We start from the raw sequence: 25,557 nt of genomic DNA, 5'->3' as shown, positions 1-25,557 counted from the left end.
ACTCTTTAAATCTGGAACTTTGCCCAGTTCTAATATAGTAATACAGGTCAGTTTCAAAAATTTCAATCATTAAGTCCATTCTGCCACATGACCCGGAAGTGTCCTATGGACAACGCCGGCTCCAAGGCTTTGAAACGGAGATGAGCACCGCCCCCTAGAGTCGGACACGACTGGACTTTACGTCAAGGGAAACCTTTACCTTTACCTTTACTAATTTTTGTATGCACCTTTCTCTTCCCTGTGTATTTCTGTATGCAGCTTTCTCCAATACATGCACCATTAATTTCAGGTTTTGAACTGAGGATTGCATCCCAACATTTTGAGAAGTGTGCAAAGGAGGAGATTGGACTTGATTACCCATTCAGTCCCTTCCAACTCTACAGTTCTGTGATTCAAACAGTATTCATCTGGAATGTTGTGATGGGTAAAGCTGTGCCAAGCATTCAAAAGAGGTGCTTTGCAAAGAGTATTAATGAGAGTGGAAGGCTTGCCCAGGCTTTGAAGGCTATCAGTATCTGTGTGTGTTTGATCTTCAATGACTCCATCCAGTGCTCACACAGACACAGGAATCAGGTGGGATGGCACAAGGGTCTGGTACTCTTCTAGACTTTGATTAATGAATTTGATGAAAAAGTGAAGGGAAAACTTACTGCTAGCTACAGGAGCATTAGGGAAAGTGGTTTTGCATTAGCTGGAGCTTGAAAAGGCCTTTTTCAGAGCTTTTATTGAATCTGAGAAAGGTAAGCCATGGGATTCTGCTGTTTTAACCTTTCCAGGAAGGGGCAGCAGCTGAAATGTTTCTGCTGCTGGTGGTAAGCCCATGGCAATGTAACACAGTTGGACATCTCCCTAGGCTGAAACTGGAGGGAAGCTGCTGGAGACCTGGTTCTGCTTCTCATCTCTGTAGACCCAGGGAAGCTTAAATGAGGGTGAATCAAATCATCCAGTTACAGTGACCTGGCATCAAACCAGAAACAACATCAGCCTGCTCAGCACCTCTAGTAAAAAAGGAACTAAACAGTTTGGAGGTGGGCAAGAGATCTGTTGAGAAGGAAGTGGGATGGCTGCTACCTTCCCTTCACAAAGCTGAACTGTGCCTTTGAGAATTGATGCTGCTAATAGCAATCTCTAATTGGCTTGCTGGGGTGAATGTCTGCAGAGAAAGAGTTCTGTCCTGAGAACTTGGCTCCCTTTCCAGCTTAGCACAACCTCCAGTTCTGCTGGGTAGTCAGGAACAAGGGTTATCTAACGGCAATATTCTGCAGAGAAGAAAATTTCCAACACAGAAAGACAACCATTTCTGATTTGCATCAGAAGCTGGGAATGAGTATGAGTCACTGCCATGATCAGACTTCAGCTGCAGCCTCGCTTTGTTTTCCAGCTATTCAACATACAACTTCTGGGAATAGACGGTCTCCATGGGTGACAATTATTCAAGAAGCAGAAACTCAGCATGGGTCTTAGGTGAGGCTCATTCGGTGGATCCTTTGCTATCACAGCAAAAGAAGGTGCAAAGGGCACAGTTATTCTGCTCAGCACAACTAATGCTTGATATCTGTCCAGTCACCATTTCTGTTCAGAGGAAGTACATGGGTTGCAAAATCCATATCACTTTTGGTACTAACATTAGCCTTGCTGAGAGCATGTATCTGGGCCATCGGTGACTAGGGCTGAGGTTCTCATCTCTTCTGGAGAATAACTCCTGTCCTGGGTGTATAAATACCCTCAGTATTTCTGAAAATTAATGCTATTGATTGATGTTTAGGAAATACAGCATTAAAAGCCTTCCTCCTGGCATATTAATCTGGCTCTTTTAAGAGAATTGTGGATCACAGATCGGGAACTCTGCCCTGATATATATTGTAGGTTGTAAATTATTTACCAGCTGAGTGATGCTGGAGCTGGAAATTGCTGCACAGAGGAACATGTAACAGGAAGCAACACCTCTCATGTAATCCCTTTCCAAGGGGAACTAGCTGCAGAGCCACAACTGGGTGGGGGGCAAGCGGGGCATGTGCCACGGGCACTGCGCTGGGGGGCACTAAAATGAGCACTGGGGAGGTGCCAAAATGGGCATGGAATCCATGTTTGCCCCAGGTGACACAGACCGTAGTTGTGGGCCTGACTACCTGGCTGAAAATGCTGGGCACTATAGTCCCATTTCATCGGGAAGGCTTCAGGTTAGGGCAGACCAGGCTGATGGTTGTTCAATAGAGGTTTTGCCCTTTTCCTTGTCCTGATCTTGCTCTTCTCTTGGCATCCATATTTTGCTTACAGTATTTATTTATAAGATTTATTAACTGCCTCACTCAAAAGCTCTAGACTGTTTACAAAGTCTAACATAGTACAAAGAACAGTATAATAATAACAACAAAACTGTAAGTTGTAACAAACAATAATGGCACAGATCATCCTTTAATTCAGTGTTTGTCAACCTCAGCAACTTTAAGATGTATGGACTTCAACTCCCAGGATTCCCCAGCCATCTGGGAGTTGAGGTCCACACATCTTAAAGTTGCTGAGGTTGACACAGTGCTCTAGCTGCTAAATGCTAAAGACCTTCTGGAAAAGCCAGATTCTAACTGGATCTCACAGACTCATACATCCAGCCTTCTCATCCTGGTTCCAGGCTCTACCTACTGAAGTCTTTGGATTATTTCTTCTCATGGACATTTCATGCCCTCTCCTCTTTATAATCACCAAACCACTCTTGTCTTCTTGCCTTGGGAAGAAGGCAATTCCCAAGGAATGAGAATTTCCTTCTGGGATTGCTACCTTCAGGAACCCCCCAGTGAGAAAATGGAGGTGGGGGAAGGGACCTTAAAGCCTCATGGGCCAAAAGGCATAGCTTCATATAACCACTTTTACAGCTTTTTGTGCACAAGATGTTTTACATTGTAGGACGTACCCCATTGGTTGGAAGGAACTAAAAGATCTCAGGTCAGCTGAAATGAAAATAAGAACCAAGTACTGGTGGCCTCACAGCAGGACCAGTGGAGGAAATCTGTTGCTGATGAAAAAAAAACTAAGCAAGAATTTTTACCTGCTAAGATACTCAAGTACTAAATTTTACCTGCAGAAGCACTAAGATACTTTGCTGGATTTAAACAGTCCACATGCTTGAATGAATTTTGGGGCTATTGGCAAAATTGTCTTAAGGAAGGAGCAACTCAGGAGAATTTCAAAGGGTTGAACTACAGAGCATCTCACACAAGCCAATGGGTGACTTGGCTGGGGAATGATGGGAGCCATAGCTCAATGCCCCAGGCAGGACTGCAACTGGGGGGGGGGGAGCGGGGCATGTGCCCTGGGTGCTGTGCTGGGGGGACACCAAATTGAGCGCTGGGGGGTGCCAAAATGGGTGCGGAATCCATGTTTGCCCGGGTTACAGAGACCCAGTTGCAGGCCTGGCCCCAGGAGGACAGTCTTTGGACATTGGCCTAACAGAAGTCATTGAACATGGCTCTGGGCAGTGCCATTCCACTGAGGTCATAAGAACCGGCTTTACTTTATTGCGTGTCTGCAGTAAGGTAAGGGCTGTAGTCTTCTCTTTGAGGAGCTGGAACAGGAGGAAGGCCTCTGGTGGAGAAGGTTCTAACTCCTTCTTCTTCAGCTCATAGTAATAAGATGTTCTCAGGTGCATCTTCTTTTTACACATTAGCATAGGTAGCTTGGTCATTTAAGGCAGAAAATCTTAAGGAAGCATAATCAACAATTTCTGTCTTTGCAGGAATCTAGAAAGTTAACACATGCACATTAGTTACTAGAGCAATCAAAAATCTTTGAAAAGGAAGGGGGAAATAGGCATGTTCATGGTCTGGCAACATGTGTTTTCCTTAACATGATTGATCAAATTAACATCAAGCAGCTAGGGTTTACATACCATGTTGAACCATAAATCCTGCTGGCTAGGTTCATACAGCACATAATGCCATCAGTTATGCAACTACGCTTCTGATTAGTAGGTTACGTTAATCCAACCATACACATGTTCTGCAAGTCTTTAAGTTCTAATGTTTTCACTGTGCTAGATGGTCAGTGCAGGGCATTTCTTCCAGAATAGCGAGTCCCCTTCCAATTGTACATTCAGAATGTTAATGGTTTTCCTACTAACAGATTAAGGTGCTATTGTATCTAATCATTTTGGCCCGGGTGCAGAGGTTTAATTCAACTGCCCCCTTTTCGAATGTTAATTATTGCACCTGAGGGGAGGAACCTGCCCGGACTTGTTTCAGTTCCTCTTTCTCTTGTCTGCCGCATGTAGTCAGCCAGGCTTGCTCTCAATGAGAGCTAAGTCCTTTAAATATGTTTTGCTTTCGTTTTGCTTTCTGTAAATAAATTATTTTTATAGAAATGCCTGGTGTGTGACTTTTCTGATCTCTCCTGGGCTAAAGGCTTTCCCAGCAATCTGCCAACACAGAAGTCATGACTCCAAGACCCCCTTATTACTCTGCCATTATATTTTGTCCATATTCAGGGAAGTGACTGGGGATCAAACCACAGCACCAGTGGGACCTCTTTCTCTGAGAATGCCTCCATGCAAGGCCTTTTCACAATTTTAAACTCTGAGACATTGGCAATGTTCAAGCCCATTTATTTTGGCCTCAACAATAGTGAACTTAAAACCACAGTAAAACTAGTTTTCTATTATTGAAATGCTGCAGGTCTGTGGAGCTTTTGAACAGTCCATTTCCCCATTGGCAAAACATCTACCTCACAATATCTCCTGTTTTCAGGTCTTTCAAGTAAATTTGGAATTTTGGGAATATATTATGGGCAGTCTCCAAAATAGCTGCCATCATTGGTGTGGATATTGCCAGTCAGAAAGGCCCATCTACCAGAAAACAATCTGGTGAAGTTGCACTCAAGCCATCCTCAGCTTCAGCTTAACTTTGTCTTTTTTCTGAGTAGCTGAGCTCAATTCCCAATAAAGCACTATGTACTTGAAGACAAAATGCTGCCAGACTCCCTATGTTGGAGATTCAGATGATGGGCAGGAGAACATGGCATGGTCATAACTGCCAAATACCAATACACGTGCATTTAATTTACACAACTTGTATATTTGGGATTGACAGAATTTATTAGTAGCACCCTTGGAAATCTAGACATGCCAGCCGATTATGGTGCAGAGATTCACTCTCAAGAAGCTTTCCACTGGGAGGTTTTTGGAACCTCTGCAGAAGGAAGGGCATTGTGAACATTCCTTTCACTCAGCTTCCTGTTCCTTGCTCTGGCGAAAGGAGAGGAAAGAAAAACAGATGTGGTTGATGGGAATATTCAGTTTTGCAAGGTAGAGTGAATTCCAATCAACATTGCCTTTGGCCTAATGGTGGGAAATTCCAATAGTAGGACAATACTGTGATTTGAGAGCCACATGGACACAACTTTATGGAGATCCAAGAGATAGATGTACTTAATGGCACATAATATTTTATCTGCTTTTACATTTGATCAAAGGGAGGCTGTCCTTTTGATGTTTCATGTCCCTTCAAACACTGTCAACATTTTGTAGACCCAGAAGAGTTAAGATTGATTTTGCATTCCATATACAGGTATGACTTTTGAGAGGCCCATTGTCAGACTATGAGCTGGAATAGGTTGTGGGTGGTTGGGTGAAAGTTTCCCAGGCTTCTTTGTGAGGAACAACTCACCAATAATTCTGTATTTATTTTTTTTTTAAAAAACAAAGCTACTTTCTTACTGATGCACGAAATAAATACATTCGTCTTTAAGATAAACAAGGATGCAAATATAATATATAAGAAGAATGCAAAGTATTGACAAAGTGACTAATGGAGAGCACCTGAGAAGCAAGAGCTGGAGTTGGTATCACAGATGTATATGCCACTTCTGTGCCATCTCTGGCTTCATCAGACGAAGGAGCCTAAATCAGAGGAAAAGACAGTGCTATTTAATTTGGTTTGCCTGGTACTTCTCTTACCTTCACAGCACCAGGTGTTTGTAATTGGTTTTAAGTGATTTTATGATTGTTTGCCACCCAGAGTCACTTGTTGAAGATGGGCGGCCATATAAATTGAATAAAATAAATAAATAAACATCATTATGTTGACGCTACCATCCCTGGCTATATAACAGGTTAACATCACAGTCATATCATAACAAATACTGTTTCATTTATTATTATCTTCTAATGCACTTAACATTGACTATATTTGTTCTGGCATGTATTCTCTTTTCGAGGGACAGGGTACTATCTTGTAGCACATCTTGAATAAAATTGCCTTTCTACCAGAGAATTAAATGGCATTACTTCCACAGTTATTGTGAGTGAGAAAACTACTGATTTTGGTGACAACCTTTAGGAAAGGAGATGCAAGTGGCCAATCAGAAGCATCTTCCAAGGGAATTCAAACTCAAGTGATGGGAATGTCTGGTTCCCACAGTTCAGAACCCTGATAAGCCAGAATTACTAATCACAGGAAAGCTTCTAAGTAGTATCAGATCGAACCACACAGAATTCTGATTCCCTGTAGGAAAGAAATAGTTGAATGGGGAGAAGTGTTGATTTGGGGAGAAGAGACAGCATCTTGTGGATATGGGCAAATAAGGACTCAAAATACAAATGTAGAAATGAAAAGGAACCAACGCATAATACACAGACACACAGACCACCATGAAAGGAAGGCATTTTCCTTAGGATGCTGCTAAGTTGTGTGACTCTTAAATAATGTATTTTTCAGCCTGGCACATCTCTTTATTTTGAACTGACAACCTTGAGAATTGCTCCTCTCTCCAATGATTATTTATTTTTACATAAGTCTGATAGTCAAAAGTTTTACCTGTCCACTGATCTTAAAGTACTGAAAAATGTCCAATTAATTAGAAATTGAGACACAAGGCTGTAAAATTGTTCTTTATGACTCAGAAATGAATCCAGGATCCATTGATAAACCCCTATCCATGAACTTGTCTATTCTCCTTTTGTAACTGTGCCCTGACACTCATGTATGTGATTCTGAAGATGCTGTTTAAGGAAGGTATGGTATTAAGGTATCTTGGAATATGTCCCAAAGGCCTAGTGATTTCCTTCATCAGAAGAATTTAAGAACCCAGATATTTACCTCTTCCAACCCTATGATTTGATGAACTGGTTCAAACATGGTTTCTTGTGTCATTGATTATATTTATTTATTCATTTATTTATTAAACAAATTTATAAGGCTGCCCAGCTCACACACAGTGACTATATGGCTGTATACGCTAGATAAGCTGGAATGCCTTCTGTAAATGAGAAGTACATTTTATGAGTTGGCCCATGACTTTAAAAGGTGATCCTCCATAAATACTGTATGTTCCATATCAACTCCTGTCTTTATATTAAAGTCAACATGGTTGGATGTATCCCTGTGAATTTTTGGAAATCAGTCATTTAGTTGCTTACCTTGGATGGAAGGAGATCCCCATAACTTTTGACAGCTGAAAAAAAAAACTAAGATAGCATTAGGATGTTGATGCAACTTTGCAGCAACTTTTAAAAAATGAATTAGTTGTATGATTTTCCTTTCCTTCCTTTGCCCCTGAGTGAGTTTTTATGATCTAACCAACTTTAAAAAAAAAAAAATAGGTTTCTCTCTCTGGAAATTATACTTCTCCAAATTATGGATTTAGGCAGCTGTTACTCAGATTCCTGGCTCTTCTATAATTAGAAGTAATGATCAGAAAAATAACTCCTTAATACAAACAAACAGTAAGGATGAATTATGAACTGCCATACCAAATGGTTGTACTTTTAGAAATGTGTCCTTCATAACTACAGCAGCATCTACACAGTGTTCACATAACAGAAGGACTATCTTGGACTGGCTATTAAAGCTTGGATTATTCTTGGGTGCATTTTCTTTTTCTGATTAAAACTACAGCTAGGAACCAACCAATACAGTACACATTAATGCTTTAAAAAGATAATGCACCTTTGTTGATTGAAGAAAGTGCTGTCAAGCAGAATGATTAAAAAATGTAGCCATTAGGCTACTATTTGAGGATGACAGGAATTATTGGCTGAGAGCGACAGCTTCACAACACTTCCAAGGTAGATGCTCATTTGGGGGTCCTGGGGCAGCCCCACTTCATTTATGTTTCTGCCTTCTTCACTTGCCTTCTTCCTCTTGTCTCAGCCTAAAGGAGAGGGGAAGGTGAGGCAGAAATGTCACTCTTTCTTCTTTCTTGCTTGCTTGAAGGGGCAGGTGAACAGGTCCCTCACAGCAAGAGGAAAAGCAGGAAGGCAAAGTTTGCTGTTTAATAATCACCCCTTTGTGCTCAAAATCCATGGGTGCTCTTTTAAACTTCAGAACAATGTAGCAAAGAAAATTCCATGCAATGGTGGTGGCAGCGGCAGTGAGACCCACAGCAAATTTCAAACATCTGCCCTTGGAAATATATGAGATTAAATTGTTCAAAACACCCTCTATTAAATGTTGAGAATGCTAACATTTTAATTTATTAAGCTGCAGAAAACCATAAATTTGCTGGCCTCAACTGAACTGACCAGAAAGGCAGAATATAAATTAAGGGAAAAAAGAAGAAAATCTTTGTAGGATGCCAACCATCTAGGCAATATTTTATTTAACCTACTACCTAGCTTCCTAACTGCTTGCATTTGGGTCTTCACTATGTTTATTGTTAGTACAGATCAGCAGGCAAATCAGACAATAAATTCTCAACAAAATATCCCTTAGCTATGGGTTGCCCACTCGCCTATGAGCCTCACTGTATCATCTGTCCTGCAATTGTGGATAGCCAATTAGAAAAGGCCTATGGAAGACTGGTTTTGTGCATAGTAACTGCAGCAAGATTATTGTATGCACAGGGATGGAAAGATACTGAAATACCCATAATGGAGGAGTGGATTGTGAAGATAGTGGAATTTGCAGAAATGGCAAAATTGACCTGCTTGATCAGGGACAAGACAACAAGTACTTTTAAAGAAGACCGGAAACCTCTTATGGACTTTTTGCTGAAAATGGAAAAAAAAGAATTGTTGATTTATGGATTTGCTGACTGAAAAGGGTTAAATATCATACATAATTTTAGGGAATCATAAATAATTTTAAAGAGGGTTGAGACAATAAGTTTGTTAGTACCTGCTGTAAAGAAGACTGGAAGTTGTGTGTGTATGCATGTATGTGTATATATACATACATATACATACACACATACAGTATATATATATATATACTGTGTATGTGTGTATATATATATATATATACACACACACACACATCCATACATACATATATATATGTGTGTGTATACACACACACACACACTGTATGTGTACATGTATATGTATGTATATATACACATATACATATACACATTTTTTTCTATCTGTATTACTCTTTGCACTTTTTAAATCTTTTCTTCTCTTCTTTTTCCTATTTTGTATTATTTCATGTTTATTTTTTACCTATGTGAACATTTCTAATAAAGAAGTATATAATCTGTTCTGCACAGAGTACAGAGTAGGCAGTTTCCAAAGAAGTTCTGTTCTGTCCACAGTAGACAAAGACAAGGGTTTAGAGCAGTGTTTCTCAACCTTGGCAGCTTGAAGATGCGTGGACTTCAATTCCCAGAATTCCCCAGCCAGCATATGCTGGCTGGGGAATTCTGGGAGTTGAAGTCCACGCATCTTCAAGCTGCCACGGTTGAGAAACACTGGTTTAGAAGGAGGTGAGAAGAGCAGGAAGAAAGAGGCTACTAAAGGCTACTAAATTGTTTTGTTTTGTTTTTATGGAAGGGGTAAAATGTTTTTTTACTTGTTCATAACCTTAGGACTCTCCACTATTGTGTTCAATTGCCATTCATTTTGCCTATTTTCTATCACTGTGGATCTCCCTTTACAAAAGTATAAGATGTCATGGGTTTTTATGATACAATAAAGTTAAAGTTAATGTAGATTTCAAACATCATTATGTGAGAAGTGCCATATTGCGAGTATGGAATAAATAAAGCCCGGGTGGTGCCTGAAGATACCTTTATTGACCTCAGTACAAGAAGCATTTTATAGAAGAGAAAGAGCAGATAGGGAGAAATGGTTAACTTATCAGGACTTATTAATACAGGAGGATGGAGAATTTAAGATGAAGTCAAGAGAACAATCGACGGCAGGAGGACATAGTTTTCAATGGTTTTCATATGCTCAGTTAAAAGAAAGGTTTAATATGGATAAAAAGATAATTGGAATTGAAAAACACAAAATGGAGTTTGAAATTGAAATATGTACAAACGATGAACATGTAATAACAAAAATGTATAAACTTCTGTTAAGATTTGAAACACGTTAAAGACTGCATAACAAAACAGGCTATTAATTTTGGATATAATATACAGGTGGACACTTGGGAGGGAATGTGGGTAACTGGTATTAAATTCACATTGTTTCATAGTTTAAGAGAACTCTTTTATAAAATCATGTATCATTGGTATGTGACACCAGAGAAATGATCAAAAATGTACAAAGGTATTTCAAACCAGTGTTGTAAAATGTGAAAACATGAAGGGACATTTTATCATGCATGGTGGACTTGTGAGAAAGCCAAGAAATTTTGAATACAAATTCATACAACGATGCAAAGGATTTTAAAGATATATATTGTGAAGAAACCAGTTTATTGGGACTTATGGACAAGGAATTAGAAAACAGATTGATTTTGTATATGGTAATTGCAGCAAGATTACTGTATGCTCAGTGATTGTCATGAGTACTGATGGTGAGCAGGAGGGGGCCCCTATCCAGGGGGGAAAACGCATGCGTAGTACTGAGGAGTTGAGCAGCCATTCAAAGAGACACAGAACAGACCCACCTTGACTTTTGGGGTTTATCTGTCTGAGTTTTCCCACGCTTCTTCAGTTTGTTAGGATTTTCTGTCTTACGTAGCAGTAATAAAACACTAGAGATCTATTCCTTGTCTCAGCTTGGTTCCTGACTGTTAGGACAGTGATGGAAGACCAATGGAATTCCCACAGTGGAGGAATGGATTATGAAAAGGTCAGAATTTGCTGAGAGGGCAAACATGACCTGGTTGGTCAGAGAAAAAAACAACAAAAACTTTTCTGAAAGACTGGAAACCTTATATGGACTTTTTCTGAAAGAAGAAAAAAAATAGTATGATGATTTTGGGGGTTGGAAGATTTTAGAAGATGTGGATTAAGTGAGGGTCTGAAGGGATTTCTATAACATCTAAGAGGGAGGAGGAATTATAAGATTGTAATTATCTGTTGAAGAGAAGTTTGGAAGTTATTATATTCCATACTTTACGTTTTTTTTTCTTTTTTTCTTTTTTTGCACTTTTTTCCTTACTTTCAGTTCTCTTTGTTTTCTTTCTTTTTCTTTAGATTTGTCTTTTACTTTATAAATATAAATTCTTAATACATATATATTTCTTAAAAAGTACAAGATATCCCCCCAGCCACCAAACATGGTTCACTCCTGACTTAAGGAGTGAAACAAGCAAGATGCAGATGCTTTTTGCAAATTTCTCACCTTTTTTCTTCTTTAGCCTCCACATCAACAGTGAAACTCCTAACATTAGCAGCAGTGCCACAAAAACCACTGGTAGCAGGATTAGGGGATGAAAGAGGTTGCTGGGACAGAAATGGGGAAATACATGAGATATTGCTGGACTGTGTTCATTTCTGATTGTTTGTCATATACTGTAGCTCTGGGTGTTATTCAAATGAATAAACTAGGTTCATTCAAACTGGATGGCAGTGGGAATTTCTACCTCTGAGTAATCCTCCTGGAAGGATTATATAGAGACTTTCCACAGATGAAGTCTGTTAATTCTAAAGAGAAAGGTTCATGTTGTACTTCCGCTGATGTACTAAGAGTTAACCCCTTGGTGCTAAAAACCTATATAGGCTTTATTCCTAATCCTTGCATGGTCAGATGTCCTCCATACAAAAGGCCAATTTAAAATAAGGAAAACAAACTTATCCACCAAATGCTGGAATAGAGGTTCAGTATGAAAAAGTCAAAGTCTGTATTTTTGCACAGGCTAGATCTAGTCACAGATCACAAAACTCAGAGATATTAGAAACCGCAAATAGAAACCATGCCTTATATGTTTTGGCAGTTCTCTACACTGCCTAGCTGACCCATTGCCAGAACAGGATGGCAACCATTTTCTGAGACCCCTGGGTGGGGTGGGGTGGGGTGGGGTGGGGTGGGGGGAATTCCAAGCCCAGGGAATTCTGGGAGTTGAAGTCCACACATCTTAAAGTTGCCAAGTTTGAGAAACACTGCTCCAGAGAAATGAGTGATTGGTGCAATCTTCCACTTACTTTTTTTTAAAAAGCCCTCAGCTAGATATGGAAAGCTAGCTACCCAGCTAAAGGAATGAAATTAGTGTGTATGTAGATATTATACATTCCTGCTGCCCCTTACACACTAGCCAAAAATCTTAACCTGAGAGCTATTTTAGCAATATTGATACAAGTAGAAGGCCTGAAATTCTTCTGGAAATGGACAGCTAAGAAAGCATCTTTTATTTTAAAGAGAGTTGTTACGTATACCTGCATTTACGTCTATATACCTTTGTGTATATAAATTAACATTGTCTATATAAATTTAACTGTACTTTGTATAGAGACATTGTTTACATATGCATATATGTTATACACATATAAAAGTATACATGTTCAGGAAGATCTGCCCACTATAAGGGAAGTGATTGGCCACTGCTTTCCTGGGACAGAAAGGTGGGAGGCTACAACAGAAGGCAAATTGTCCAAAGGGAGGTCAGGGCAGCCTGCTGTCTGGACTAAAGATTTTGCAAGCTGTTGGCAAAGTACGTCAGTCCAGATCTCTTTTTTATAGCAAGTTTCAAGTTCAGTTGCCATCAGCACAGGGTAGGAACATCTGAAATGATAAGTGCAAATGTAGCCTTAGATTAGGCTTTCCCAGATGATGGGGTGTATTTGCCTTGGGGGGGTGCAGATGGAGTCCAGGGGCAGTGTGAAGAACTGTTTAGTTGTACATTGTTACAATAAATCCACCTTTCCCAAAGTTTCATTGTATTGTTTTCACTGTTCTCTTGTGTTCATTTGGTGTTTGGATTTTTAGGGGAGGTGTGTACATTGAGATTGCCCTCTAAGGAGGTATGATGGTAAAAAGTTTAGGAACCCTTGCCTTAGATCCTTAAGTTCTGGCAACTCCTGTCACTCGCTCTGCGTATATCTAATCTTACCTTTTTGAATTTGTCATTGTATTTTCAGTAGGGGGGATTGAGACAGTAGAAGAGTATCCAGTAGTTACAGCTGTTGTAGTAGATGGCAGCTCTGAAAAAGAAATTTTAAAAAGTACAGACCCATAATTTTCTAACCTATGCTTGCATAGTCTTAAAATTATAGCAACAATGTATGGTTGATAAGCCTGTCACTGTTGAAGCAACTTCAAAGCTTCAGAAATAAGGAGTAACTTTCCCTGGAAGGTGGTATTCCATTCGAATTGACTATAAGTATAATATGGAAAACAGAAGAAAAATGTCAAGATTGATGTGTTGAAATTGTGACATATCATGGGGAACTATTGATATGCAGGGGGGGGGGGACAATTTGACACATGAAATGAACTGGTGGAGTTGTTGGGGTGGGGGGAAGAAATTGTAACTGGGGCTTCTGTCCTAACAGTCAGGAACCATGCTGAGACGAGGAATAGGTCCACCCTGGATAGGGGCCCCCTCCTGCTCATCATCAGTACTCATGACAGCTTCAAAACGGAAGCCAGAACATTTCTGTGGAAAAAAGCAGAGCTGGATGTTTAGCTGGCTTGCCACCTTTTTAGAATTATTTATTTATAAATTTATTCACCACCCATCTCCCCTCCCTTCACCTTCCTCTCATCTAGTTGCTAACGGCTTGGCTCCTGGACATACAGGCATGGAATGGATGGAACTTACAACATGTGTTTGCAATAGTTTTCCCCCCCCACCACCTCTGATCTAAGTAATCTGTGCGCTCTGGCAATATGTAGCAGTTCCTCCAACTTTGGAAATAATCCCATAAAATGAATTAAATAAACCTGCAAGTATAAATATCAGCATGCTAAGAGATCAGCAGTCTGTGTTTTCATGGAAAGGCAGATTTTTTTTAATAGCGTGATACCAGGCAGGTTGGCAGGGAGAGAACTGAGCCGTTTCTTGCTTTGCTCCTTTCCTCCAAATTGTAACCCCAGTTTGGCTCAAGAGGTCAAAACACAGGCTGCAGGGAATTATTCCCATCGCTTTATGCACTAGAGTAGAGAGAGTCTGGGAGGTGTGTCTGGTTGGGAAAGGCTCGGGTGTGAAGAACAGCAGGATATCTTCAGCTGTCCCTTCCATGGCACTGTGTACAGCGGTTCTATTAGCAACAGGGAATAAAAATGATGTTTGAAAAGGACCCAAGTACACCTTTCTAAACTAAGATTGTGCAGACATTCTCCCTCAACTGGGATAGGATTTGAACCCAGGATCCAAGAGGAAAGATGCTCAATAGCAAATGTCCTCTCCCTAGGAGTCAGTATGCTGGGAATTTTAGGAGTTGTAATCCCAATATATTCAGTGGATATCAAATGGGAAAAGCTGTAACAGAAGGTGGGCAAAGATCGTAATACTGTGTTACAAATCCTACTGGTGTAACTCTAAAGAAATAATAGAGCATCTCAGGCTTTTGAGGGGGAATGGGAAGAGGACCATAGAAATGGGCCTTCAACTTTATATCAGCTTCACATGCAAGTCAAAGACCGTGATAAAGTTTACCTACCTGCCTACCTGTATCAACTTTTTAATGAAGGGAATATAGAATAGTCAGAGTGTTTCTGTTTGCCTACCTACTTGGGGTAGGAGAACCTGGGCTTCTGAAGAGTAATATTAGGGAGACAATAGGATGCTTATCTTCTAATGCAAAACTAACATAAATCTTAATCAATGATAAGAATTAGGCACCAGTTTAGGTAGCTTTCAGGACAGTTTACACCAGGGTTTCTTAAGCTTTTTTGTCTCAGGACCCCTTCCTACTTCTAAAAATTATGGAAGGCCCCAAAAGAGCTGTTGTTTGTATGGGTTGTATTTATTGATATTTACAGTATTAAAAATTAAAATCGACACATTTGCTGCCACTACTGCTTCTCACAATTGTTTGTTGGGATTTTAATATTGTATTATTTTTGAACATAGGCTGGTAAATTATTTTGATTTTGTGGACCCCTGAGAGGGTCTTGGGGGACCCCCAGGGGCCCTCAGACCTCACTTTGAGAAACACTGCCTTACACAAATCCTTAGGATGACAGGTTGGATTATCTGCAGTTCTACTATAGTGACAGCCAAAAGCTGAGTCTCGTTACTCACACCTCATCTTCTCCAGCAGTGCTCTAGGCATCTGTGGTGCCATTTCATATCCCAGAGTCCCTGCAAAAACAGGGGCCCCCAGGATCCATGTACACAGAGAGTCCACATAGGCACAATACGATCCCAGGGTCCTTGGAGTCGGCTCATTCCAAGCAGCAATCAGAGACTTGGTCAAACCATACAACAGAGCTTAAAGAATAACCTCAGGTTCCCTCGAAACTGCCAGATCCATCAGAAGTCTTGGGCAGACTGATTGAATAGGTCCTTCCTCCTTGCAACGGGGAACTGGCATGCAGAACTACAAGACTAACAGTGAATGATCCATACATGGCAAGGGACTATGGTGACGTTCCCGAATTACAGATTACGTCATCAGTGCCCCAAGACAAATAACAGTTCTAGTGTGTGACCCCTACAGTGAGGGGTCAATACCCTGGATCAGGTCCATGGTTGCCATGGCAGCCATGAACTCCTGAGCTGCCTCTGATCCCACACCCAGAGAAGGCAGATTGACGTCCCTCAGCACCATAAGTCTGGGGAACTCTATTGCCAACTCAGCCACAACATCAAACAGCTGAGGCAGGAGGCCAATATGCAGCAGGGAGGCTTGGTACAATAGCAGCAAACCCATCTGACCCCTAGAACCCCACCATGAATAGGTCTCACCTCTGGTTACCTGCAAGGTAGCATCCCTGGCAGGCACCAGAGGCAGGATCTGACCCAATGGAAAGCAATACCCTCAACTGGTGAGTGCATCAGAATTGATCAGAACCAACAGCACATAGGCTGAGCCCGCTGTTGAACCGGGGACAGTGTGTAAAGCCATATGCACTGGAAAAGATCAGCTTCAGGGTAGAGGATATACATGCCAACCCCCAGGTTCTGCATGTGCAACCCACACTGAATTTTTAGAATCTTTCAACAAATCTAGTAAGTTACTATTGCATTAATAAACAAGTAGGCAAACAAATAAAACAAGTGATAGACTATAGCCACAGAATCTCAATGATTATAAAAAGAAAGCAGATTTCTGCTGTCTTCTCTAGTATAGCTCTCTGCAATGAGGAAGATATATTTAGCTAAAGGAGAGGAATAGTTTGCATGTTGGAAATAGAAGACATTATGTAATAGAGAAGCTGAAGCATATGGTTTTCACTTTTTCAGACCATCCAAACTTTAGAGTACAAGAGATCAGAACAGAACTGGAGTCCTAATGTAGGGCTGAGGCAGAGGACACGCCACCCCTGAAGGACTCCAGTTTTCTACTGATGCTTCACAGTTCCCTGCCATCAATTCTCTCCCTTCTGTTCCTGCTGCCAGCAAGACCAGGGATGGAAACTAACATTCTCATCAATCAGGATTTCAGAGGGGCAAAACCTTTTTTATGTAGGAATGCTTCTAGGCACAAGATCTTATGTCACTCCTAATCCACCACCTGGCCTTGCACGGCACTGGAAAAAGTGTTCAGTTCTCCTCTTCCTATACAGTTTTCTCTGGCTGATACCAAGTGGGTGGTGAAATATTTCTCCCTTCTCAAACAAGGACAATTCTTCATGGCAGATTTAAACTGCTCATCTTCCATGCCAAAACTAGCTGGAAGTTTCATTTTAAGAAATCACTGCTGGGTTTCAAGCTTTGGTACAAATGCTGGGCAGGGTGTTCTGTCCGGATGGCAGTTATCACAGCCCCCAAGGGACAGAGTCTCCTGCTTCTTTACCCCCATCCCATCTGTGCCGGGAATGAAGCCCCGTTGCTTTCTTTTCCACAAGCGGTTCTTTGAGGACGCGTTGTTTCCGTTGTTAGTCCTTTCACACAGTATGAACGGCCCTTTATACTTGACACCTTGGAACCTGGTGCAAAAGCAAAAAGCTTCAGGGTTCCTGGGGAGGATGTTTTTTACTCAGACAATGAACATTTCTCATGGGGAAAAAAACCTGATTCTTCCTGCCACTTGGGCTAGAAGGGGAAACCATTTTAACCTGTGTCAATTTCACCCCAGTTCCGGAGGGAGGGGGGGAGGGAGGGAGGGAAAGAAGGAAGGAGGGAAGGAAGGAAGGAAGGAAGGAAGGAGGGAAGGGTCGGTCCACCATTTCACATGCTCTGTGAAGTTCACTGATAAACTGGTAAAAAAGGAAAAAAGGCTGACTAGTCCATCTCTGGTGGGAAAAGAAATCCTTTATTTGTTTGTTTGTTTGTTCGTTTATTTAATTTCTGCCCCGCCTTTATTATTTTTACAAATAACTCAAGGTGGGGAACATACCTATTACTCCTTCCTCCTCCTATTTTCCCCACAACAACAACCCTGTGAGGTGAGTTGGGCTGCAAGAGAGTGGCTGGCCCAAGGTCACCCAGCAGGCTTTCATGCCTAAGGCAGGACTAGAACTCTCAGGCTCCTGGTTTCTAGCCTGGTGCCTTAACACTAGACCAAACTAATGCCAATGCAGCACTCTTTCAGGAGATAGACCCAGGTGGGCACCACTGAAAGTGGTTCCCTAAAGTCCTCAGCAGGGGCGCAACTAGAGGGGGCAAGCAGGGCATGTGCCCCGGGTGCCGCACTGGGGGGGCGCCAAAATGAGCGCTGGGGGAAGCACCAAAATGGGCACGGAATCCATGTTTGCCCCGGGAGACACAGACCCTAGTTGCGGGCCTGGTCTTCAGAAGTATTTTATTGGGGGCGAGGGGGAAGGGTGTAAAATCTATGAAGAACTACAGAGAGGAATGTGGGAGGAACACACTTCCTATAATGTTTATAATACGTGTTTACGAGACATAATAGTCTTGCACTGAGAAGCAAGGAATTCTCAAAATCTCAACATATTTATGCCCTATGACAGGTTTTTTTTAAAAATAATGTAACTATAAGGTGCTCATGCTTTGTGCACAGAATCACGCTTTATTTCCTCTTTTCAATTTGTCAGGCCCCACAGAGCAGGCAAAGCCAAGGAAGCATGACTGACCTGGATTTCATTCAGGTATCTTAATGCTAGCCTGGGGTCGATTCCAATCTTGAACACTGTAACAGTAACCTTCTCAGTTATAGTGAGTTAGTTAACACAGAGTCTCCCATATCTCTCAGCACCTGGACCAGCTGGCCTTTTTTGAGATGAACCTTCAATGGGTTTGCCCCCCTGCCACCTTCCCAAAAACTCTCTCAGGCTTTGATCTTCCTCTAGTGCCTTATAAAAAGACTCACCTCTGATTTCTATAACAATTGGTTTGGAACTGGGATCAGCTGCAGCGGTTACGTCTATGGCACACCAATAAATACCAGTATCTTGCTCTGTGAGGTTCTCCATTCGCACAGTGAATTCAAATTGTGTCTGATTGTCCCTGATAACAGTCCTGTCAACCCTCTTTTCTTCCTCCGTCTTGTCAGTCTGAACAACTGTGGTACAGCTGCTCCACGAAGAGCCTTTGCACCAGTACTTCCCGTGGTTATGATAATATTTATCGTATTGACACTTCACAGACAGCGACTTGCCAAGGAAAGCCTCCATCGCTGAAGGGCCTATCACGGAAAGCGTAAAACCTGAAAAAGAGAAGTAGTCCAATCTCAGTCATTCAAGCCATTATCTTCTTTGTAGGCGGGAAAAGTTGCTTTGCCTTACAAGGAACAAGTGATATTCAAAGAAGAGAAGTGCTCTAAAGATTTCTGTCCCACAGAAACACTGCAGTAGTTTTACTTTGTGGAGCATTTGTCAGAGTTGACTCTCTCTGAGGAACAGATGACATGCAGATCCATTAACTTTTACTAAAACAGCTGATTCATACTGACAAGTATATTTGAAGAGTAAAAATCAAAAGGTGCTTGTTTTTTACATGGAGATCATGTGAATTAGCAAAATAAATAAATAAATAAATAAATGAAATATTCTCTGTGTGTGTGTGTGTTTAAATGAAACCAACATCAGCCTTAGGTGTGTTCCCCCTCAGCTCTTTCAGCACAGCCACAGTTTGTAAACTTTAGTGCAGGATATTAGAATACATTTACATTACTATATTATTATATTATATTATATTATATTATATTATATTATATTATATTATATTATATTATATTATATTATATTATGAAAGCTGGCTGGGTGATCTTGGGCCATTTACTCTCTCTCAGCCCAACTCACCTCACAGAGTTCTTGTTGTGGGGAAAATAGGAGGAAGAAGGAATAATAGATATGTTCCCCGCCTTGAGTTATTTATAAAAATAATAAAGGCGGGATAGAAAATAATTGTATTGTATTGTATTGTATTGTATTGTATTGTATTGTATTGTATTGTATTGTATTGTATTGTATTGTATTGTATTTGTATTAATACAGAGAGCCAGTTTGGTGTAGTGGTTAAGGCACCAGGCTAGAAACCAGGAGACTGTGAGTTCTAGTCCCGCCTTGGGCACAAAGCCAGCTGGTTGACCTTGGGCCAGTCTCTCTCTCTCAGGCCTGGTAAGGAGGCAATGGCAAACCACTTTTGAAAAACCTTGCCAAGAAAACTTCAGGGACTTGCCCAGGCAGCCTCTGAGAATTGGACATGATTGAATAGATTAAAAAATAAAAAATAAATAAGAATCAACTGTTCTGGCCATCCTTGAATTCAGGCTAGAGTTTCAAGGAACAGATAAACTTCCATTCTTTCCTTATAGAAGGAAATTATCATTTCAAGAGGTAACTTGTATTCTGTCCCAATGGTCACTGAGGCTGTGGGTACAACCTGAGAGTACTTTTAGCATCTTTCCCTCCAGGCTGTGAGACAGCACAAAAGCATGCCAGCATCATTCTGCTTATTTAGCTGCCCTTCTCTCTGCTTGGTGGCCAGGCCAGTGAGTGATACCATTCTGACCATTTACCATAAAGGGTGGGGAGGAGTTTTAAGGTGCAGGGATTGGTGGATTTCCCAGTCAGTGGGGAAAAAGCTTCTACCAATCACCCTCCTAAAGTAGGCTGGGGCTGGGGGAGGAGCTGTGTTTTGACTTGAGAGGAGCAAGTTTATCCATCTTTCAGAACCATTAAATATAAGCACTGCTCAGTTCTAGCAATTCTGATGTGACCTCCTTGCCAGAAACAATGGTCTGATAGGGAGGCTGCTATAGCAGCAGTTTGGTTTACAGGGGTCTTGATCTACCACTTTCTCTAGCGATGACAGGTAGATCAGGGCCTCTCTGAGCAGTAGACCACAACCTCTGTAAATCAGATTGTCAAACCAGAGTGGAAATGAGTGCCCCAACATGCAGCTTGTTCTGCAGGACACTGCAGTGGCCATGAGCATTCTCTTGAATTACAGAGAGTAACTGGAAGTCAGGGCATTTGTTACTAGCTGGGTTTGACAAGCAGCTTATTCTACAGAGGTCCTAGTCTACTGTCTTCTCTAACAACCTTGGGTTATTATAAAATGGTCATGAGGGAAGTCAGCAGCTACAGAGAGGAGGGAGAATGTTTGCAGCAGTTGAAAATGGCCCATAGGAGCTAGGTTGATCTCAGCCCCTGCCCTGCTGCTGCTGATGCAACACAAACTGTGTATTTAGCAAGGCTTGTGTTGGGAGGAGATGGAAAACACTACTTCCTCACTGGATCAGAAAAAAACACAGTTAGTTGGCCTAAGCTGTGCACTGGGAATGAGGGGAAGGCTGCGTCATACAGATGGGTCCTTCAAGAACAGTTAGAGAGGATCTTTCAGCTGAAGTTCAGGAACATGATGGATGTGCCCTGTGCTTTCACTATTTTGGTTCTTTAATGTCATTACTGTAAAGCAAGTTTGTCAGCCCTCCCAGGTAAACCAGACAGGAAACACAATCAGGTAAGTTACTTCCACTTTATTGTTAGGCTACATCAGGGTTTCTCAACCAGGGTTCCGTGGAACCCTAGTGTTCTGCGAGAGGTCACTAGGGGTTCCCATTAAAGAGGTATGTTTCATTCTTTATTTTCAGTTTAAGAACACTGTTAATGCATATACACAGGCCGACACATGAAATTAATATAATAATTTTGTAACTTCTGGCCTATATTTGAGCCTGAATATACAGGGGTTTCCCAAGGCCTGAAAAATATTTCAAGGGTTCCTATAGGGCCAAAAAGTTGAGAAAGGCTGGGCTACATTAACAGAATCTTGCAAGTCTAAAGGTACAAATCTCCCACCGTCCCTACTTACCACCTGATCCTTAGGGCAGGCCCTTTCTAAGTTTCTTTCTCTGTCCGTTACTCTGTTGCAGGCTCCTCTCCCTTTTATCTGATCATTCCCTCAGCAGCATCCCTCCCCACCATCCCCCTGGCCATCTTCCAAGGTCATTCTTGCATTCCATTACTCAAGTGCAGCTATAAGTATACAAGACCAAGTTCTTTACAACACACAAATGTGTCAACCCCACACACCTTATCAACTGATAGCAAAGCAGTGATTAAACATAATGTTTCCTATTTGTTTCTGCCTTTGGAGGAAGCCACATCATGGAACAGCTTGCAGGTTCTCTGTACTGACCACGGAAGCTGCTCTGTTGTGGCCATGTTCCTAATACGTGGTGTATCTGTCTGAGAATGATACTTTGCTTGCCTCAAGAGGAAGGCTAAAAATACAGGATGGTTATACCTTTGTTTTTGGAAGAGGTGAATGGTTGGGAGAAAGCCATCAAAATCACCTCCCCACTAGGAATAGCAAGAGCAAATACGGAGTACCCTGCACAGTGATTTTACCATGCCTCCCTGTGGCACATGTACCCAACAGTTGTGTGACACCGTCAGCAAACCACCACTGACCATTCCAGACTTTGAATGTCTTTGGTTCTTTTCAACCTCAGACACCTAGGCTTGATTTTTTCCCCCCTTCTTGCACTTCTGGTGGAAAAGAAATTCACGTTCAGGCAAGGTCATTCCCTATTTGGGAAAGGGGAAGGAGATGCTTTCTCTTGGATGATTGCCTGCCACAAATTCTACCTCTCAACTCTGTTTCACCTGGCCAAGTTCAGCGAAAAGTCTCTCAAGATGGTTTGCCAGCTTGCTGAACTGAGGATTGGCTGAGATGACCTACCTCACTGAAAGTATAGTAGCTGGAATAGCTCCCTCACGTGCTGAAGGTTTCGTTTCTTTTTCTTTTGGTTTCCAAGAGATTGGGAACACCGCCAAAGGGGAAGTCAGTTCTGTTCAGTTTGATGGAGAGAAGAATTGGACTAACGAGCTGCCATTTTCAGAGCTCAATTTTTGGCTAACTGGGGCTGAATCGTGATGGACTGGCAGTGCTCTGAGAGGAAGCCAAAGCCACGCTAGCCATACCTGAGGCCTGTGGAGGGTGAAGACAAACCAGAGGACATGTGGGTTGTTTTTAAAGCGCACTGTCAGGGTAGCCTTACTTCGAATAAGACACGGACTCACTTAAAGGGACTAAGGATTTCCGAGTTTATTGAAGCAGAATGCATACGGAGAAAAAGACGGGAATGCAGGTGTGGTATCAGGGTATCCTGTTTATATCCCGGTGGTGGACCTTGTTCTCCTCCACCCCCTATTGTCCCCCAAGCCAGGTCTGGATGGGTGATTAGAGTTGGTATGAGTCTGACGATGGGTGATTCGGGCGATCTCCGATGTTTCCCTTTGTCTCCTTGCCTTCGTCCGGTGCAGGTGCGTCCCCCGGGGTAATGGGTGGGAGTTCCCCCAATCTGTTAATGGTTTCCAGGTCCTGTCTGAGGTGCGCTTCTATTGTCCTGGTGATTTATTTATGGGTTTGGGTGCTTAAGGGATGATGTGTGTGTTTAAAGGATAATGGTTATCCCTTCCTCTTTCCTGATGTGCATGTTCCCCGTTGTGATGCACTTACGCCTTGCAACGGGGAACATGACACGCACTGGGGGTGATTTGCAGATGGAACGGATGTGGTGTAGCACTGCTGAGCAATTGCAAGCCTAGCAGAACCAGCAGCTCTGAGAAAGGGAACTTGGCTGGGAAGAAAAGCTGAGGCTGTGTTCGCCTAAGTAGCCATCACGCCAAGTCACACCCCAATAGCCACAGTCAAGAACCCGTTTCAAATATGTTGTGGTCACATTGCTGACAAGGTCCTCCGGAAGAAGTATAACCACAAAACAAAACTCTACAAATACAAAGAAGAATGGAGTTTGGAATAGAAGTGAGACTGGCTAAACTGCAGTGCTGGAGATGGAAAGAGTCCAAAATCAGTACTTGAGAAAAAACAAAGGTTGACCACACAGTCCAGGAACAGAAGTTCTTCTTTGCTCTCATGAAAGTGTAACAGAAAATAAGAACAAACATCTCAACTGAGCCAGCAGTGCAAATGAAAAGCAATCTTCAGAATGTTCCCAAACAGTACTTTTAAAATGTTTGAGTTGTGCAGCTCATCTAGAACAATATACTAGAGGCCTAGAATGTAGTTTTCATTAACAAGTTGATCAGAGGGCTGTTTTTCAAGCAAAAGTGCTTCTCCCTACAATGTTCACCCTCTCACAAGATGGAGCAGATACTGATGATTAAAACAATGCCTTAAAGTTCCAGATCAGTCACAGAGAATCAACACCGGCTATTCAAATTCTTCATTTTAATCACCCAGACTTTTTAATTTCTTACGCTTGCTCCTTAAAAAACCAAGCCATAGCTGCTTGTGATCTGGTTTAATCAAAACTATATTACTCCTTGGACATAGCTGCCAATAGGAAATAAAAAAGAAAGTTTCTCCTGAAGCTCTTCTAACATCTGTCCATAACTTCTGCACATTTAGTAAGTGTTTACTGACATTGCTGCTAGTACCATTACATTAACAAAGGGAAGAAACTGTTCCCATTGCTCTACAGAAATGAAATATTTTTGGATGGAACTTTACACCATTCTGTACAATTACAAAAATGCAATAAATGCAAGCTAGGGAACCAATGCAAAAAATGCAACTTTATTAACTCTTCATGAGACTCTTCCTGTTCATGGCGCTGGTGCCTCTGAATGCTAGGAATTTGCTCAGAGGCCTGGATCCCAACTATCTCTGCACCGTCATGTTCCCTTAGTGTAAAGAAATACAACCTTCTCACCTTTTAGAAAGAGAACAAAAAGGAGCAGGAGTCCCACTGTTAGGTGCTGCTGCAGCATGCTGTCCTGCACTGCCAACTCACATCCTCTTCCTTCTTCTTACCCTTCGGTCTGTCTGCCGTCAAAGCTCTCACTGAAAAGAATTTCCCCCGTCATTTGCATAATGCATGGTTTATTGCAAATTGGATCACCATCACTTCTGCTTTTTCCACTCAATTACAGAGGATCTTCTTCCTCGTGCAGAAAGAAGAAGCAGAAGTCCACCACCAATAACTTACAATCACAGTTTTTCAAGTGTCCTGGTATAAGGAAATATCGTAACAATGAGAACTGTCATCTTGAATGTTGCCTTTTTTCAGTACAGTCATGAATGAGGAAACAGCTACTTCCCCTGAACTGAGAAAAGAGAAAGGCCAAACACTGAGAAACTTCTTTACATGAAAAATAAAATAAAATAGTTTTGGAAAGTGTTAAGTTGTTTGATTCTGTAAGCATTTTCTACCATTTCTGAAAGATGGGGACAGCCCTGACTACATATACTGTACAGAGGAGCATGAATGTCTTATTGTAAACCAGCACAAAAAAGGGGATCTAAAGCCACCAAACTGGAAGACTCCACAACTACCAAGTGCATTAACCTGCAACCCTTAAAATAAGCACAGAGGACCTGGGAAATGGACTTCAGCTTCTACAGTATGTAGATACTGCAGAGGCAAATCCTGTTGGAATGCTGAAAATGAACACATTTGATTGGAAAAAAAGGGGCAGCACAAGTAGCGTGCTTGGTGATGAACAACAGATTTTCTGGAAGTCTGATGAGACAGTAGAAAAAGCTCATCAGTAGAAAAAGCTTCAAATCCAAGACCACTGAAAGCAGCCCACACAAACCACGTCCTCAACTTACAACAGCAGCAACTCAGCAGCACCCAAGAGGAGCTGCATAAAAAACCCCATCCAGACTAGCCTGCAGCACGCTGGAATTACAAAAAGCAGAAATAAACTACAACATGACATCTTTCAACAAAATGGATACTTGTGCAATTTCATCAAAAGTGCAGGTCGACCCAAGCACCAACAATGCAATCCAGAAAAAAAAAAATTGGAATCCCCTAACAGGTTACTCCAGCTATTTGGAATAACCATGGCATACGAATCAATGAAGTCCCTACAAAGCATTCTAAGCAAATCCAAAGACCCAGTAC

General features: G+C 41.6%; 1 protein-coding gene across 1 annotated transcript; it reads right to left on the bottom strand.

Annotated features, from left to right (window-relative positions):
• Positions 1 to 3,538: 3,538 nt before the first annotated feature.
• CD300LF (CD300 molecule like family member f) lies at positions 3,539 to 24,445 on the bottom strand. The gene is made up of 7 exons (XM_063292927.1): positions 24,358 to 24,445; positions 18,541 to 18,876; positions 13,212 to 13,302; positions 11,507 to 11,607; positions 7,406 to 7,440; positions 5,807 to 5,887; positions 3,539 to 3,734 (listed from the first exon to the last, which is right to left on the bottom strand). Exons 1-7 carry the CDS (start codon positions 24,413 to 24,415, stop codon positions 3,651 to 3,653), a joined length of 786 nt encoding a protein of 261 aa, XP_063148997.1. The 5' UTR covers positions 24,416 to 24,445; the 3' UTR covers positions 3,539 to 3,650.
• Positions 24,446 to 25,557: the final 1,112 nt, after the last annotated feature.

This window comes from Candoia aspera, chromosome 2 (assembly GCF_035149785.1).
Source record: "Candoia aspera isolate rCanAsp1 chromosome 2, rCanAsp1.hap2, whole genome shotgun sequence".
NCBI lineage: Eukaryota > Metazoa > Chordata > Lepidosauria > Squamata > Boidae > Candoia > Candoia aspera.
The sequence above is the reverse complement of the archived record's forward strand: the minus strand, read 5'-3'. Positions and strand labels throughout refer to the sequence as shown.